The 19,091-nt window shown below is 37.3% G+C and overlaps 2 protein-coding genes across 8 annotated transcripts in view; one reads left to right on the plus strand and one right to left on the minus strand.

Annotated features, from left to right (window-relative positions):
- Positions 1 to 10,972: 10,972 nt before the first annotated feature.
- Positions 10,973 to 17,212, minus strand: LOC134537442 (methionine-R-sulfoxide reductase B1). 5 transcript variants are annotated; one of them, XM_063377881.1, is made up of 4 exons: positions 17,023 to 17,212; positions 15,331 to 15,427; positions 14,286 to 14,458; positions 10,973 to 11,529 (listed from the first exon to the last, which is right to left on the minus strand). In XM_063377881.1, the coding sequence occupies exons 1-4, from the start codon at positions 17,165 to 17,167 to the stop codon at positions 11,393 to 11,395; spliced, it is 552 nt and encodes a 183-aa protein (XP_063233951.1). In that variant the 5' UTR covers positions 17,168 to 17,212; the 3' UTR covers positions 10,973 to 11,392. The 5 variants fall into 5 exon arrangements, with proteins under 5 accessions (XP_063233951.1, XP_063233950.1, XP_063233953.1 ...); XM_063377880.1 differs by having other exon boundaries at positions 10,973 to 11,565; positions 17,023 to 17,167; XM_063377883.1 differs by having other exon boundaries at positions 10,973 to 11,565; positions 16,984 to 17,154.
- The window catches only part of LOC134537440 (serine/threonine-protein kinase PLK4), a 30,308-nt gene continuing 28,416 nt past the window's right edge, over positions 17,200 to 19,091 (plus strand). The window contains exon 1 of one of the 3 annotated variants that reach the window (XM_063377878.1): positions 17,200 to 17,259. Coding sequence is in view for 2 of the 3 variants with exons in the window: in XM_063377876.1 (XP_063233946.1) it covers positions 17,494 to 17,541 (48 nt within the window). In the remaining variant the exon portion in view is untranslated. Of the gene's footprint in view, positions 17,260 to 17,325; positions 17,542 to 19,091 lie in introns of those variants that run through there. The other 2 variants (XM_063377876.1, XM_063377877.1) reach the window with 2 other exon arrangements.

The following is a 19,091-nucleotide window of genomic DNA, read 5'->3' on the forward strand; positions in this document are numbered from 1 at the left end:
AACCATTTTCAACAAAAATAATTAAAATATTTAACAAATTTATTAATAAAATAATTACACAATGTTTTGATTAAAACCTTAGTAAACATTACAAAAGTGAAACATTTTGCTTATTACATCATCAGTTATAAGAAAAATAAATTTATTTATTTGAAGTCACAGATAAAAATATATATGAAAGTACACAATTGCTAAATTGTTCTATTGTGCAACTATGAAAGTGTGAAATTATGCAAATGTGAAAGTATGCAGGTATACGATGCCGTCGCCCGCGGTCTCGGGATCGAGACCTGGGGCGGTCCTAGTGGTTTTCAGTGGCTCTAAAGGAAATCTCCGGCGGGCGCCAGGTTAATTTGAGGATTAACCGAGGTGGTGGTGGGTTTTTGCCCCTGCCTGTTCCACTAGGATCGACAGCTGTGGATGGTGGGAGGGAGTACCTACTTCTAATAAGCACTGGCCCTTAAAAGTATAGAGGACTGTTTCCTAATTGTTCAGGAGGTGTTTGCGAAATAATAAAGAAACAGTATTTAGGTGCTGGTTTTTAAATCTCGCATCTCACTGCCGTCGTCCGGGTTCTCGCGTTCGAGACTGGGCGAGTGTCCTAAAGGGATATTGGCTCTAATTGAATTTATGTTCCGGGAGGGCGCCAGGTTAGTTCAGCGTCTAACCAAATTTGGGTCTCGTGGGTGCGTTGCCCCTGCGTGGCCCGCTAAGACCGTCAGCAAAGTTCGTGGTTGAAGGGGACTGTAGCTGGTATCACATCACAGGCCCTGTGCAGCATAATATGCTGATTCCTGGCTGGGATAGGGAGGTTCAATATAATAACAGACACAAACTTGAGATTTAGATGGTCGTTGGCACGTCGCGCACGGAGTGGCAGTTTAATTAGATGAATGATTACAGTCGCAAATTACACTTACATTACACTTACACATCGCAAGAAGAATTACCCTACAATGTTACAATTAGTACAATATGAATGCTCTGACGCACTGTCACTAGTTAAGCCCTTACGACAGTCGAGGTTAAGGGGGAGGTTGATTGGAGGCAGCTAATCCCGAAAATTGTTAACTGGGCGGCGTCCAGATTCACTTGTGGGAATCGCGGCCCGCAGTTAAATTAGATACAAAGTTTACTCGTGGTTGTCGTCGGTGCCTGTGCACTCGATATTAATGAAAGTTCATTGGTGGCGGGAGTCAACCTGTGCTGTAAAGTAGACTACCCCATGTAATGTCTCGTGGGGAGAGTTTATAGTTAAGCAGCTGGGTTAGGCCCTACACCGTAAAAGGACCGGGGATGCACGGGGAGTTAACGTAACGAAGAAAATAGGTTTGGGTTTTATGACTATAATTACCAGAAGTCCTGTTCGGTGTGGACCAAGGTTGATGGCTCCCCGTGGAACGCACATCCGCCCCGGTCCGCGAGTCGCTTGGTACTGGCGTTTGTCCTTGGCGCGAGGGAAGGTCTCAGCATTCTCAAGCGCCAAAGTTGCTTAAGTTCCATTATTCGGAAATGATTTTATTAAGAAGTTGAGAGCAGCTCTAAATTCGTACATTAATTATTGCTAATGAACCTGATTGACAGATACCCTTTAATAATTATTAACGAATTTACGTAAATTAAGTTTAAATATTAAGAGTCACACAGAGACTGTTCGTCACTTGCTGACTGCTTCTGTGGCTAGTTACAAACAAAAAACCAGGAGGTAATATTTACGTTAACACAACACTATAATTAATTAAGGTTGAAAGCCGCAAAGGAAGCACTCACAAACTTATTAAGGTCGCACTTTTCTTGGGCGGGGTTTTTAATTAATAGTCGAGTTACTATTAATTTAGGTTTAATTTTTTATGAACTGCGGTTGATGTCTTTGATTAATTAGATACAGCCCTTTGCTCTACCTTGACATCAGGGGCTCGCCTGAATCGGTTGGGCCATGGCTAGGGGTGCGTTCCGTTAGCGGTGTCGGACGTTCTACAGAGGCCGGGTGATGGCAAAATGTAAGCAAAAATTCTAACCACTAATTATGACCCAACTCTTAGATTCCTCCAGTGAGTGCATGCAGAATTTACTGCTGTTAAGTATCCAATATTCTTATATTTTAAATACTCTTATCATCATGGTGGCGGTCTTCTGTTAAGTTTGACATCGTACGGCCGAAGGGCACCCCAAAGCCCGACCTGCACCCGCCAGTACTCGGCTCCGGTAACGGAAAACACCCCTAGCCATGGCCCACTTGAGTCAAGTGAGCGGACCGCAACCCAAGGTAGAGAATAGCGAACCATTTTAATTACGCATGCAACGCACTCCCTGTGCCTACAAAATTCCCCACACAATAATAAAGTAATCAAAAACAAACAAAAGCCCCTAATTAATAGAGTGCGACGTAGGAGTGCCTGGGTCACTCACGTGTAGCTTCCTACTAAAACAGCTGTGAGTGCAACCCTTGCGGCCTTCAGCCTAAATTCGGTAGTGAAACGAGTGACGTAATGCAAACCACCCCAAATTAGCATATCATTCGCCACTGGAGTAGTTACCAAGAAACAGACAGTCTCCAGCTTGACTCTAATATGCAAACTTATTTTAGACAAACTTATGAAATGTCAATTCTAAAACATATATAGATATTAAATTAATCATTATGTTTTATTATGTGAATTTAGAGCCACTTAAATTTAGTTAATTATATAGATTTTTACGAATAACGAAACTTTAGAAACTCTGGCGCGACAGGGAGCTCACCCCTCCCTTCGCGCCAGCGCGACTCGCGGAACGGGACGGACGAACGTCCCACGGGGAGCCAGCATTTCTTTGTTTCACCGAACGTCCATCTGGTAATTATAGTCACAACCAAAACCTTTTTTTAAATACTCCCTGTGTGCGCCCGGTCCTTTTCCGGTGTAGGGCCTAACCCAGCCGCGTCAATTTAACACGCCCCACACAAAGCATTATGCGGGGCCGTTGCAGTATACGGTACGGGCCGTCTCCCGCCACCCCAGAACTTTAGTTAATCGCCCAGTGCACAGGCTACACCCAAGCTTAAACATGTTTTTAATTTAGTAGCGAGCCGCGGTCCACACAGGTGGGCCCGCGCATCGCAAGTTACCGATTACGAGATTAGCCGATGCTAATCGAACGCTCTCCCTCAACTGCGACTGGCGTGAGGACTTAATAAGTAAACACACGTAGAGGCACGCAGGTGTCCCTCTCAGATAACGTGTGCAGTGTAATCGTGTATGTAAAAGCACCACAGAGTGCCGTTTTGTCAAGTGTAATTGTAATAATAGTGTAATCAAAACTTCTACGTGTTCCGGCGCCTCATTGACAGTCATGTACCGCCGAGTAGACCTCGCGCCCAATGTAATGAACCAGTGTAAATCGTGAACAATAAAACGTCCACCCCACACCTCCCGTGCGCGACGTGCGACCCGTAGAACCAGAACAGTGTATGTAAATTAACCTAAACAACCCAACCTAATCAGGAAACAAATTCCATCACCGCCGACGGTTCTAGCGGGCCACGCTGGGGCAAAGAACCCACGACCATCACACGGTAAGACACCGAGCTAGCCTGGCGCCCTCCCGGAACAGAAATCTCTAAGAAAGCCAGCCACCCCGCTAGGACCTGCGCCCGACCTCGAACACGAGACCGCGGCGGACGGCAAGTTCATAATATAATAGCAAACATATTATTTCTCGGCATCTGCTATTATGTCATTCTTATTATCTAGATTGAATTTAAACTTATGTACGATATACAGTCAAACCTCTATCTATCGAACTCGCATGTATCGATTGTCCGTGTTTATCGTATACTTTCTACGGTCCCGGCAAAATTGCCATACAACTAAGGTTAAAAAAGTCCGCTTGTACCGATGTTCGAATTATCGTTTTGTCCGCATTGATCGTACAAAACATGTGGTCCCATCACTATAAATTATAATAGATGATCGTTTAACCATAAAGATTTTGCAGAAATAACCATATCTTAGAAAGAAACCGTCATAAAAACAGTAACGATAGTATACAGTAGTAAAAATCACCTTAAATCTGCAGCCAAGTAATGGAGCACGTAAATATGAAGAAAAGACAAATGAACAACAACCTGCGAAGAATTATGGATGATGTACCATAACTACAGTACAAACCCAATTGTTATCCTAAGATAATTACCATAAAAAGAACTAAAGATTCTTTGTCGATACCATAATTACTGCAGAAGCACGATAGCTACCACATTTGCACTACAGTTACCGTAACAACCGAGATGTATATTTACCGTGACGGTAATGTATTTATTTATGACATTAAAATTAAAGAACATTATTGAAAAAAGGATGTTAAATTTTTATATGTACGTTTGGCACATGTTGCGAAGAAATAATGCGATCTGAAAGAATGCAGTACTACTACGAAAAGTGAAATGGGTAATCGTGGATTTTTAGGTTATGGCAGTCTCTCGTTTTTCAGTAATATCGGCCGAAAATTAACAAGCGTATCGGAAGTCGGCAGAAATGCCGATTCAACTAAATATTGGCAAAATCGGCTTCTTCAGTACAGCTCTACATTTGATGACATGAGTAAACATATTTCAGACTTCAGGATATTGAAAAAGACTTTAATTTCCATGTAGATTTATTGTGCATATGTTTTTTTTTGCAAGTGTAAATTGAATTAAGTAAAATACTTCCATTTTTATTTATTTTTCAACTGATTAACTTTTATGATAAGTAACTGATATATTTCTGACACTAATTTTGAGGTTGTAATATTTTTAAAAAATTCTTAGAGTGAAGTCCACATCTATTGAATGTCCGCATCTACTGAATTTTTTTGTTGGTCCCCTGAAAAACGATAGATAGAGGTTTGACTGTATGGCGTTTTTGAAAACATCATGAGGCCATAGATATATTAAAGGTGGTTGTAGTGGTGTCAGCATGTGCCTTTGGATCGCGGAATCACTTCTGTTTTGTTGATGATATGACATAATGGTTGTGTGTAGTTGATGCGGGTTCCAACTAGCCTAAATTAATGTACTCTGCGAGATAGTCCACATGTAGACCAGGGACTCGTTTCTGGGTGTGACGTAGACACCTGTTTGGCAGGAAGTAGATCTTACGCAGTAGAGATTCCTCCAGCTGTTTAAGTCACTGAAGATGCTGAGTCAATGACTGGTTGACTAATTATGGAATCATTACATTTAGAGTTCTGGTACAATCGTAAACACATCACTATACATGGCGCTACTTGTCCTGTCCTATGCCCGGAGACATGACCTAGTGCGGCACGTGTTTTGAGTTACGTCTACGTAAATATAATTAACATATAGAAACTGAGATTACCTAAAAGAGGGCCCTCTAGACTTCATTACGAGTGAATGTTGTATGGATGCTTTCGGCTCTTCTCCTTGACATAATAACATAGCACTCACAGTGACTAGTAGAACATGCGAGTCAAAACAACTACTTTCATTTACCGTATTTGCCCGCGTACGAGTCGCACACTTTATGGTAATTGTTAGTTTCAAAAATGTAGTGTGACATGCAAAGATATGTTGGTGTAATTTTTTTAATTGCAGTGTGTATTTGAGTGTGTGTGTAAATAACTATCCGATATTAGTTTTTAATACATTTGTTACGAGTGAGTACAAATTGTTTAGGCCGGAATTCAGAGTTGACCTTCGAAAGCTCATCCAACTTTCATTCATCTGGCAGACTCTCCACCCCTCATACTTCAAAAACGCCTTTCCCGCTGAAAATAATTTTTTGTTTGGATTGGACACGAGGTTGAGAAATTTTGTGAAGATGGATACGTTGCCTAAAATTATAGCGTTTTCTCCCGATGAAAAAGCGTTTATTTTTGATCTCGTGAGAAAGCACAAAACTGTAATCGAAAAAAAAAAAAAAAAAAAAAAAGATGCAGTTTCTAACAGAGAAAAAAAACTGTGTTTCGAACTCTTGATCCCGATAAAAATCAAACGGGTCTGCAAAATTTCTTATATACCTTCGCGGAACTGGATTTTCATTTTCAAGATCATCAAAATATTCAATAATCTCGTCAGTGTGATTTGGAATTTCATCCAAATCATCTGCCGTCACTACAAAACACGTGTCTGATCAGGGCCGGAACTATGAGATTCGTTAGGGGGGGGAAAAGATTAATTTCCCGCCCCCTCCTTACCAACATTATAAAATACCCTTTTTCGTTAGAAGCGGTGGTTGAAATGATACCATTCACTTATACATAATTGAGAACTTTTATTTATCAAGTACACTTATTGGAAAACTAATACAATTACATTTTTATTATAATGAAATACTGTTATCAAACTATTGTTTATTGTTTGCACAACAGTGAAAATTAATTTCTTACCAATAAGTTTATTAAGTACTAAAATTACATATGGTACATATTATTCTGAATTAAGTATAATATTGTATTGATAACCATACAAAGAAATTCAATTAAAAATTTAATTTTTCGAGCATGATTAGCTGCAAAAGTGTTAATAATATCATCAAAATTTATCAAAGCAGCTCGTTTGTGTTCAATAGATATAATACTTAGATTTGTTAATCTCTGCTGGCCCATCGTGCTTCTCAAATAGCTTTTAATAAGTTTAAGTTTACTAAAACTTCTTTCACCTGACGCAATTGTAACTGGAAGGGTGAGAAACATTTTCAGAGCAGTACTAATGTTAGAATGTGCATCTTCCAGTTTATTTTTGTAGATAAGGCTCAACATTGTTGATGCTGTAGCATATTTTAATTCATAGTCTACTGTTAATGCATGGTGCTTAAAACTTTCAATTACAAATACGAAATCTTCTTTGTTAAGATCGGCACTGTTTTTCCTAATTCTGCTGCTTTGACTTTTAAATCTTCTACTTCCATTTTATGAATTTGAACACCACTTGCCAAAGCCTTAAACCAGTTACTCAGTTTCATAATTAATCTGTCAATGACTTCCAATATTACTTCATGTCAGTTTTTTGGACATACGCCATTTCTAAGCACTTTTTCTGTAGAAGATAAAATAAAAAATAAATAAATAAGTAAAATTACCAAAAGACAAAAAGCAAAAATTAAGCAAAAAATTGCTGTTGTCAACAGGATATAAACACCACAAAATATTCCGTAACAGGAATATGGTCAACAAACAAAGAAAAACAAAGAAAAATGTACTAAGAGAATGAAAAAACCCCACAAATGATGACGACACAAAAATATTGAACCCAAAAAAATTCAGCACAATGGTTGAAACGAGACAAAAACACGACAAAATGAAAAGACGAAACAAACACAATAGTTTTCCAAAACAGAATAGAACGATAAAAACCCCACAAATGATGACAGCACAAAAATATTGAACCCAAAAAAATTCAGCACAACAGTTGAAATGAGACAATAACACGACAAAACGAAAAGACAAAACAAACACAATAGTTTTTCTAAAACAGAAACAAGCGACGTTTCGGGAACTGCTATCTGCTCCCGTCCTCAAGCTGAGACGCACATGGTACGAAAACACAGGTGCGACTGAGTAGGGGCTGGAAAAATGAGGGTATTTATCAGAGAAAGGGCTACATCTTGCTCATCCAAGTGATCACCCGCGCAACGGGTCCTTGAGATGCCAGCTCTCATCGCAGTGGTTTTACTCACTCCAGAACACGAATTACGGTAATACTTGTTTCTTAGAGTGAAGTAGCGCATTTGAAGTACAAATATATTTAAGAATTATGCATAGTCAAGTTAAATAGAATTTCTTAATTTCTTGGCTAACTTATTGGTTGCGATATTTACACTTTCAAAACTTTTTTTAATGACTAGTTTCATTTTGTTTTAGTGAACCACTTTTCATATTTTGCCGCCCCCTAATATTTGCCGCCCGGGGCACATGCCCCCCATGCCTCCCCTTAGTTCCGGCCCTGTGTCTGATGCACACTTTGCGGGAGAAACGATTTCTTTAAAAAAACATATTTAATTCCAAAACATTTTACATATCTGCCATATGACATAAATGTTTTAAACAATTACAAACATACATGAACACGTTTTTATGTGGGAATTATATATTAAAACCACCAACTGCTCCGCCGATTTTCAACTGAACATGCATTCGAATGAGCTTCAGACCACATTCACTTTCAAGTGGTTGGCTCTCCTTATCCAGCAGTCAACCAACCACTGAAAAACGTCTCTGCCCAGCAGCTTCAATTGAAAAGCCTTCGGTGTGTGTATAACCGTCGAAAGAGCTCTCTGAATTCGGCCCTTTGTTAAAATATCAGAGCAGTGCTTGAAAAGCACTATGGAAAGCGTTATTGTGGCCAACGCGTCAGTCACTCAGCCACAACTGGCGCGGGCAAGTAGCATGACTTGCTGGGCTGGCATTCGCTGGAGAGAATCTAAAAATAAACTAGCCTTGTTGGGGTGGGTGTGCGAGTGGCCATGTAGGGTTGGTAAGAGTTTTTTCTCACTCCCTCCCTCCCTACATCATGCAGCCAAGTAAATCTCCGTTAACTGTCACACACTCCACGTTTATACTTAGACAGTTTTTTAAAATGCAACCGTGACCCAAACCAAGTTTTATTATGCATTATTTTAACACCAGCCTCATAGTAATTAAAAACTTCATTGTTCCATTGATAATTAAGGCCCGTCTACAATAGCAATGTCCTAAACTGTGTCCAAAGGACACTCGTCGCTGATTGGTCCATGTGACCCTCTGACGTCATGCGTCAAGTGGGCGAAGGTCCGAACCTACCTGGTCCAAAGACATTCGTCAATTTGAACTTTTTGTCCCAACCTGTGTACTTCGGACACAGAAAAAGAACAGAACTCTCACGATATTTGAATTTCCGGTTCCCGTTTGAAAACGTGGTATTTGTTTTTGTTATTGAAGGAAATAGAAGGAAATTATAAGTCAAGAAGAGCCACTTTGCCTTACTGAATAAATATATAATATTGAACTCCCATAACTTTCATAAGTTCAATCTCAAACAACAAAGCATCAAAACAATAAACAAAAACATTTGGTTTGGCACATTTACTGCGCTCTGGTAACAACTTTAGAAATCAATACATTCGGACATTGGACATCGCAAATGTGGACAGGGCAGTTTTCGGTGAGACAATGTGACGTCACTCACATTCGGATAAGGACACGGACCACGCACAGGTTCGGACTATTGTAGACGGGCTCTTACCATATTCCCGATAAAAATTGTTTATATTTTAACATCTCACTTTGATTGATTTGGTCAAAGCGCATCAAAGTCTTCAATCTTGTAGGTGCTCCCTAATTGTTCTCAATTTTAGGCAGACGACTAGAATTTGGTTTAAATATTTTTCATTTCCCATTAAGATGCTACTTTCTTTGTTAGCATTCAATTCCAAAACATCAGCGAGATGTGGCCTAGTGTTGTTAGCATCAGCATTTTCACATTCTTTGAGATCATAATACATTTGGCACACCCGTGTAAAACGATACAAAGAAAAAAGAAACGGGTTCACTTGATTCGAGGAAACAGAAATGAGACAGAGGACAGGAACATTCAAAGACATACCATCCTGTTTAATGTTATGTACGAGAACACACATATTTAGAGAAGTGTGTAAATTCTTTGCAATTTAATCTCTTGGATACAGAAAAAAAAAAAAAATTGGAAGGCAATTATTCACAGCTTACCACATTAAGTAAGAGAGCCATCACAGCTTTCAGCACTCTTGTTAGTTGCAACCCACCAGTTGTAAGCTGCTGGTGTGTATCAAAGACTTGCACCAGTACTGGGATGTAACTAGAGGGGGGCAGACGGGGCTTGTGCCTTGGGCACCGCATTTGGGAGGGGGGGCTAAACTGGCACAGTTATTTTTAGTAGAGATAATTACTTGAATATTGTAGTGTTAGAATAAAAAAAAAATGTTGAAGGGCAGATGAACTGTATTAATTATATTGAAACACACTCTCTTATATAATCAAAGATTTTAAAACTGGTATTTTTCACATACTATCCAACTTGTGATGTACTAAAAATGAAATGACTGCAAATAAATCTATTTATTCACCATCTAAGTTGCATCAAAAATATTTGGAATAGTGGATTTAATGTGTGGTGGTGAAACGAGGTGTTGTCAGGTAAGGTTTTGGTTTTCGTTTCCGTGTGGAAACTAGTCTTAGTTACGCCTCTGACTAGCAGAACTTCAGTGCGGTAGTGAAAGTAAAGCGAATAAGCATTTTTATGCTGAGCCACAACAGACAATTCACATCACCAGCAAACAGGCAGCTGGGTATGCCTGCATGAGCTCCAGTTGAAAGAGAACCTTCTGCGGTATAACTGGACTCAGCAAGTTGGTAGGCGTGGCAAAACCAGACACAAAACACTATAAACCATACTTTTTTTTTTAAATTTCTGTTAACCATTATTCGTATCTGCACTCCTGCAATATCATTTTTAATGAACAAATGTTAACTCTAAATGTTTCTGTTAAGGAACTATGTTAAAAAAAAAAATCTTGTATTTGTTCAAAAAAACAAACGTACGTAATGTTGGAAACACCCAAAGGAATCGAGCATATTTGCTTGTCTTTAAAGGATGTCTCCAGTGCCCAAGACCCAACATTACTGTGGTTGGGAGAGAAAAGGTGTGATTAATATCAGACATCTCTAGAGTATGATTAAGGTTGAGAAGGTACAGGTGTGTCTTCTAAAACCTGAACATAGAAATTCAATACTAAAGACCACTAAGCAATGCAATGAGAAGTAATTTAATCACCTGCAAAAATGACATTTAATAATGTAATAATGTAAAAATAAAATATGTGCACGAGGCCACGCTATTAGCATTTAGCAAACACATGTGACTAAAAGTAGTATGTGTTAGAAAAAACATAATCATTGTTGCATCGTTAAAGTAATAATTGTCCCTTTGTGGCTCTTGTGGGCCCCATTTCAAACATCAAACAAGACAAAGCCAGGAAATCAAACATTTTTAATTAGAAAAAAAAAAAAGCATAAGATATGTATAATTAAATTTCAGTGCACAATTGCAAGTCTTTGTTCAGGAGTACCAACACAATCACGTCAAATGCTTCATTGTGTAAACTACATATTAAAATTAAATTAATATTAATATATTAACATGAAAATGCCCAAAAATAAATATTACTAATGTGTCAAATCTAAGTTACAAATTAAACTAGTACAAATAATTTAAAATAATGCACAAAGCAGTAGCATTTAATAAAACATCACAGCGATGTGTAGCTTGAAAATACCAAGCCTGATGTAGCGAGGAAATTAAATTTACAAAAATATTTTGGAAAGTTTGTAAAAATATTTACATCTGGGAATCAAGAAAGCGAAAGGCATGACTGCGACGCGAGGACGCGCGGTCTCAGGAGGCGGCCGGCCGGAACTCCAGCGAGGCGCTGTTGATGCAGAAGCGGCGGCCGGAGGGCCGCGGGCCGTCGTCGAACACGTGTCCCAGGTGGGCCCCGCACCCCCGACACGTCACCTCCGTGCGCACCATGCCTGGGTTCGCGATCAACAACAGAAGGTTGCCGCCGACTGAGTTGGGACGCGGATTCGTGGAGAGGGCAAGTGTCGGCGAGGGATGCGGCAGTGGGGAGGAGAAACAAGAGCAGACAAGGCTGTTAAACCCAACCACCTGGCATTCAAACACACCTGCCTGCAGTGCTGCCAGCTTGCTGGAACTAGTCACCTGTTCCTTATTATCACAGGCATTCTGATTCCTCGCGTATTAACCTATTTTTAAAATACTACATACATTAAAATGTGGCAGTATACCTGAACTACCAGAATGTTACATACTGCAACTGAGTGAATTAAAATTTTTTTTTTTTTATTTTTGACCAGTAGTTTGTCATATTTATTTACATGTAGTCAGTAAGGTACATACAATGCAAATGTGATTACCAAGAAGAATGTATGGACAGGTGTCTTCTTATGATAAGAACCAAGTAAGAGTTAAGTTACCACATGCTCAAAATACTACTGACAACAAATCATGGCAGCATAGCTTGTTAACAAAACTCCCTTCATTGAATGATTCTATTCAGAAAGTCTATTATTTTTGCAACGTAAATAAAATTAAGATAAGAAAACACAGATGCTTCTGAAGATGCTTCAGAAAGGTAAAGAAACACCTATGTCATCTAAGCCAGTGAGATGAAAATCTAGCATATTAATTAAATTAATAATATTAGTGAAACTATTGTGCAACAATGTAGATAAACTATAAGGCAAGTCTCCAGAACCAAAGATGTCATTAAATGAGTTCAAAAATTACAAGTCTTACAGCCATTGGTAGGTATGTCACCAATCCAGTTCACAAATGAACTGTTATTTGATAGTAATAATTATAAATAATAATAATAATAAAAGTATTTGTATTTCACAAAGTTGACAGATAAGAAAACGTAATAGGCATGTAAAACCAGCAAAAATTTTCATTATGGTTTAATAATGTGGCAGCACTGCAGTCACACACACACTGTCAATAATACCTATACGTATTTATGTACACAAATTGTTTAGAAGAATTTTTTACTTACAGACTGTTTATACTAATGAGAACTGCAGACAAACTGTATGCATGCAAACTCTTATAAAATACACCAGGGCTAAGCTTTAAATTCCCCGTACACACCTCAGAGGTTATTTACTATCCCCAAAACACTAAAAACTCCATCAACCTACACCAGTGAAAAAGGATCCACGTGGCAAGGTTACAACAATGGGCGGAATGCTATACAACTCAACCAAATACAACATTGCAATTTTCTCTGTAGGTAAGGTTATAATCGACTTATACTGCACCAAAAGCAGTTTTATCTTCGAAATAAACTTAGAGACGTCCGTGCAAGATATGGGTGACTCGTGTAGTCTTTGCAATCATGCTATTATTTATTCTGCTCAATTTTCTATTTATAAGTAAGTACACAACGTGTTTGTGACAACTTTTAACTTAAAGTTATTTCAGTAATGTACAGTTAAATCAAAATTAAAAAAAAAATTATACTTAAAAAATATTTTAAGGTCCCAACAGTCTAGACTACTGAACCTACAACGTAAAGTTGAACAGCTACAAACTAAACTACATGTTTTGAATTGCTTTAATCAACTAGTATGATGTTTAGTTCTACATGTGCAACCTTCCCCCACTATGCTATTCCAGTGCTGTGCACTGTGACTAACTTAAGCAACATATTAATTTTTTTTTACAGATATTGATACATAATTGCATACAGAAACATATGTTAGTGATAGTTTTAAAGCCTGTGTATGACCACCCTAAAATAACGCTAAGTAGACGCCACACACACACTCTACACAGACAACACACAGCAGGTGCAAAGCACAGGAAATAAAACAGGAAACAGGGAATAGCTGAAACGTGAGGCATTAGTGGGAGTGACAAACACTTGCTACAGTAGAACACATTTAACAGTATGCTACAAACTATGTAGTAAAGAACACACTTGGAGGGTGATGACAGTTTTGAACTGCTGCACACTTGGGGGTAATACGAACTCCATAATAAGTCTGTGCCGTGAAAAAAAATAATTGAACTAAAAAAATAAAAGGTAAAGAGCTAAAAAATCAAACCACATTATGTGTTATATTTTAAAAAAAATTTCTGGATATTTTTTTTCGAAACTATTTTTCACAAGGGAAAAAAAGGAACATGCAACAAATCTAAATCCTTGCTAATTCCTTTATAATAATAACTATATAGCCCGGTTATTGCGACAAAGAAACCATGCTATAAACAAAAAAATATATATTTTCTATTTTAATGCATATTCAAAGAAAACACACTTCATACCTACATGCACAGAACTGGAAAAAAAAAAAAAATAAAATTAATGACAAGCAGTAAAAAGCAAATTATAACAAATACCTACTGTTTTCTTACTTTATATCTATAACATATGATTTCAACATTTGATTTAAAGTTCCTACTTATATGATGTTAGGCTATTGGAAAGCAGCTTACAAGATACACTACATGACTATACCTAATTTTATGATTTATATATATTAAACATGCATAAGCTTTATTTTAAATGAACCATCGTGTACCAACAAATATTGGAAAAATACACAATGGGTTAGCAACCCCACCCCCCCCAACAGCCCGGTCATTGGTCCTCGGAACAACACGGCTCATCGTGGCTGACATGTCTCCGTACGGTATGTTACGGAAATACAAACTCGAGACTGCCCGGTGTGATCTGTCGCCGCGCGACCGGCGCCCAACTGACCGTGGGACGTGTCCTTGGTCAGCTTGACTTTCCCTTGGTCCACGACGTCGTTGAAGGCCGGCCAGCCGCAGCCCGACTCGAACTTGGTGCGGGAGGAGAACAGCTCGGCGCGACACACCACGCACAGGTACGTGCCCTCCTCCGAGAACTTGTTGAACTGGCCGGTGAAGGGTCTACAACATCGCGTACGCTCCAGTCACACTGATTCAAACACATTACTAAAGTGGCTGTGTGGAGGAAGAGTTCACATGCCATGTTGCTACTCTCTACAAACTATTAAATAAATGCAATGAGATCAGGAAAAAAGGCCGGGGGGGGGGGGGGGGGGAAGAAAAAAAATAAAGCACACCATATAACAGTGAAAAATGATAAAGAACTTCAAATGTAAGCTGTGCACAGGTTTACAGACATGTGCCAGACCTTACAGTGATTGATGAAGTGACCATCATCCTGCAAAATTCACAATCAATTTGTGATTATAGTCAAAGGGACTATCTTCCACTGTATTTTATTTTATTTTTAATACATTTGACTGGTGATCTACCTATTTGTAACATTAATGTCGTGAACAAAATGATAGACCTTTAACCAGTGGTACGTAAACAATCTTTATAAAGTTTGTACCCACAGAAAATATCAAATAAGGTAAAATAATACCTGGAATACAATAACATGGGTTTGATAACTGCAGACATCAAGTCATTTTTATAGCAATACAGATATACACAGAGAGCTTAGAGGATCTGAATACCTCGCGACAAAATGGGAATTGACGACTAGAGCAGTGTTAGGTCTTTAAACGAAGACGCTCATAATCGGATTTCTACAGGTGGATTCCGGCTGTTGACTTTGGCACTAGGTCGCATCATTGCACAGTCTGAATGTTTAGTTTACTCAGTGTTTATTGTTGCTGTCAGTTTTCATTCCGTTTTTTGTAGCGGGCTACATTTCACACTTTATATTAACCTTAGAACCATATTGACATTTGATAATCCAGCAAGTCCTGGTCCCGAATTAAAGACCTTTCACTTAATAAATTAACTACCTCTCAGTCCCTTTCTCTTGTGTAATATGGTACTGAAGCGGAGTTAATCGTTTCTTCAGCTCTTCTTTAGATAACTCCTTCGGAACATCGCCCATCTCTGAGGGGAAAAAAAATACCATCATGTTGTTAAAATTGCACAGTGTGTAAAAATTAGTTTACCTATACATAAATTTCACATAAGCAGCAAAGTATTAAAGACCAATTAAGTTCACAGCTAATTTCCTTAATAAAAACTGTTATTATGTTGAGACTTGAGATGGACAAAAATTAGAGCATTTAATCTCTCTCACATCCTCGGAGCATCTGCGGATACAACAGATCTGACGTTAATGTTTAAATGTCTGACTATTTTCAGTCGTCCAATGCTTTTTATTTTATTTTTTATATTATTTATAATAATGCACAAAACAATAGTACTTTAGATATTAACAATGGTTATGTCAATGTAAACACTATTGATGTGTACTACTGAATACAGTCCGTTCTACAACATTCCTAAAAGTCATACAGATTTTTTCAATATATTAACACATACTGTCCAAAATACGTTGTTTGTTAATCTTTGGACGACCAAGCAAAAATTAATAAACACCAAAACAAAATATTTCATACACCTGTCAGAGGTATTAGCAAACATATTTGGTTACCTCATAAAGCAAAACAAAAACTTATTATTTGTAATTATTTTTAACATTTACAGCCACAACTTAATTCGCATTGACTAGCTGTGGAAGTCATAACAGTAACAATGTTGTATTCAATAATATCAGTTGTTCTCGAGTTTTTCTACCAGCTCATAGCAGTTTATCTCATTATGGCTGTCTCTTCCTGACCTCCAAACAGTCCTATACCATCTTCCAGTATGTCATAAGCTATGATAGGCTGACAACCCACAATTTTTCCTGCTGCTATGTACAGTGTATAAACTTTAGTATGTACTTTATAATACTGTCTATATTGTTTGTAATCATCTATTCACATTCCACGACTTGAAGGCCTCTAAACAGTTATTTAACACCCATAGAAAAATTGATTGACACGTTCTGTATAACTTTCCTAGAGTAATTATAAACACACATTGCTTTTGACTTTAAGGTCTAAAATAATTTGAACACACTTCCCACGTGATAGTGTGATTGTGTGGAACAGAGACATAAATATTCGCACAAAAAATTAAATCCCACAAAAAAAAACCAACTAAAATAAGGCAAAAACACTAATAAGTTTAAATACAGCATACCTGTCAGTTACTGTGAGTGCTAGTCTACTTCATTACAAGTAAAATTTTTGACCGAAGAAAAACAGCATGTTTAATAGCAATTGTTGTACCTTCAATCCCGTGCATCAGCAATAGTAGCAATTGATATAATATCATTCATCAGTCGTCTGTCCTAATCCTTGTGCAAACACATACTCGAGAGCCGAGTTCTGAAAACAATCCTTATTTGGCCGCACTGCTTCTGACTACGCCCACTAGGACTAGAGTTACAACATACGTAAATTAGAAAATTCTTAATTTCAAATTTTACAGCTTTTTTTCTTCTTTTTCAAATATAGATTTAAAAACTAAAATCTATAAGCTCTCCTTTTTAACTTGACGTTTCATTTTCTTAACATCTCAAGCAATTAAAAGAAAAAAAAATACTGTACTACCCTAGACAAAATGTTGCCGGTACTTTAGTATTCACTTACTTCTCACTTGTGATAAACAACGCTTCAATCGCTTTTCCGTAAATATAAAAACATCGCATTGCCTTGGACTATTGCCATAAAAGAATTTAAACAAATTCTGCTGACCGACTATTCCCATTCTGTAAAATGAACGTAAGAACGCCATTCTATGCTTGTTTTATGCAAGTACTAAAATGGACACAATTAGAGAATGTTTTATTTTAAAAATTAAAATTGTATTCACACACCACAAGAAACGTACGTATATACGCGTAAAATTAATTTTAGTTTACCTACCATTCCGTCTTTTTTGTTTGTGCATCGCAGATAAAGGTTGGTAGTAATGCGCATGGCGTCGTTGTTTGTTGACGCTTGTTTAGTGTTTTCCCTCCATTAATGTTTTAAATTATAATGCTAATTTAATTTTAGTTGGTTTTTGCTTTTAATATTTATTATGTTAATTTTTACTGTCCGTGACGCTTATTTGTGACCATGGCCCTTCTGTTTGGTGAAAAACCGTGCTTTGGAGAAGATATTAAGGTTATACTTAAATTAACTTGTATTTAGTTTGTTATCTTTTTTTGTAGCCTAAATAATTGTATAAATATTGTGGGTGAATGATTTTTGTTAACATAAAATTAGTTTTTGCAGTTAAATTAAAATAAAAAGTTAGCTTTCATTTAGTTTATTCATGAGATGTATGTCTTTAAAGAATATATTAAAACGAGTTGTTAAAGCTTTCAGATTTCGGCATTTCTTGAATTCATTACAATAATTATAACATGACAAGAGTTATTGGCTAGATTATAATTTCTACACTCTGCTTTAAAATTAACCTTTAAAAATTGTGTGGCTGTGTTACGTTTATGTTTTGGTATTATTTTGGTGTATATGTGTAGATTCGTGGCGTTTGGGAAACAAGAGAGAAGGGTAATTAAAAATAATCCTATCTTTCAATAAAAAATTATATATTTACAATGCTCTTTTTCACTTTGCAGACATGTTTTCGAATTGTTTTCTTAAAGGTTGTTGCATTGTTTAACATATTCTACCAGCAATTTACTATTTTAATGACTGGTTAGGTTAGCATAAAATCGGAAGAACCTAACCAGCATTCCACACTGAGGGTAATTAATTTACATGTAGCTAACCTGAAACAACACAACCGAACATTCTTGGTAAACTACTTGAAATATTACAACACCAATCCAGAGAATGATGATAAAACATGTCAGGAAGTGAAAGAAGGCTTTCCTTCAGTTTTAATGAGAACAGTTTTAAAAGGGAATAAGAATGATTTATTTTTGAGAATTTAAATTTTTTTACTATCATACTACCTGTTTGTGAGGATTTTGTGGAGTCCAAATTTTTCATAAATTTTCAGTAGCTCATTTATATGATTTTTGATAATAGCATACTTTTGTGAAATATTTTCCCATCTAAATTGTGTTTGTCAAAAACAACAGCTGTTGGGTCCCGATCTGAAGAGTTAGCAGCCAATCATTTGACTGTGCCAACTCCATCACTAGTAGCAGGTTCATTAAGTTCTTATTATTTTTATTTGGTGTACCTATCATTTCTGTCAAAAGTGAAACATGTTTTTTTTATAGCAAATTTGCTTATAAAAATGCAATTTACAGGTAATAATGTAGTAGATGCACAACAATGTTCTGTAAGTAGCAACCTGTTATCACCAGACTTGTATTTATAATTAGATATAAAGGAAAAAAAAGGTTGTTTGTGTGCGAACTGAAGGGCATCCTTGAATATTATCACACACAACTAAGGTGTGGTTTTACACTAAATCTCAAATCACCACAACTGATCCTCCTAAAGCTATTTTGGAATTTTTTTTTGGAATGATGCATGTTGGCTGGCCGGAAAGATGTATTTTCAGTGATACAAATACGTATCATGGTGGAAAATTCAAATTAACTGCTCTGGGGGATTTTTTTTAACTGATTCTAGTGATCTGTGATCAACAGAGAGTGAGACAGATTGTTTGTACGTTATCTGCTCATATAATTAGTTCCCGACAGTTTTTGCTGTTAGGGAAGGAACTGACATTCACAAAAGTTACTCAACCCTTG

The sequence above is a fragment of the Bacillus rossius genome, chromosome 12 (assembly GCF_032445375.1).
Source record: "Bacillus rossius redtenbacheri isolate Brsri chromosome 12, Brsri_v3, whole genome shotgun sequence".
Lineage (NCBI taxonomy): Eukaryota > Metazoa > Arthropoda > Insecta > Phasmatodea > Bacillidae > Bacillus > Bacillus rossius.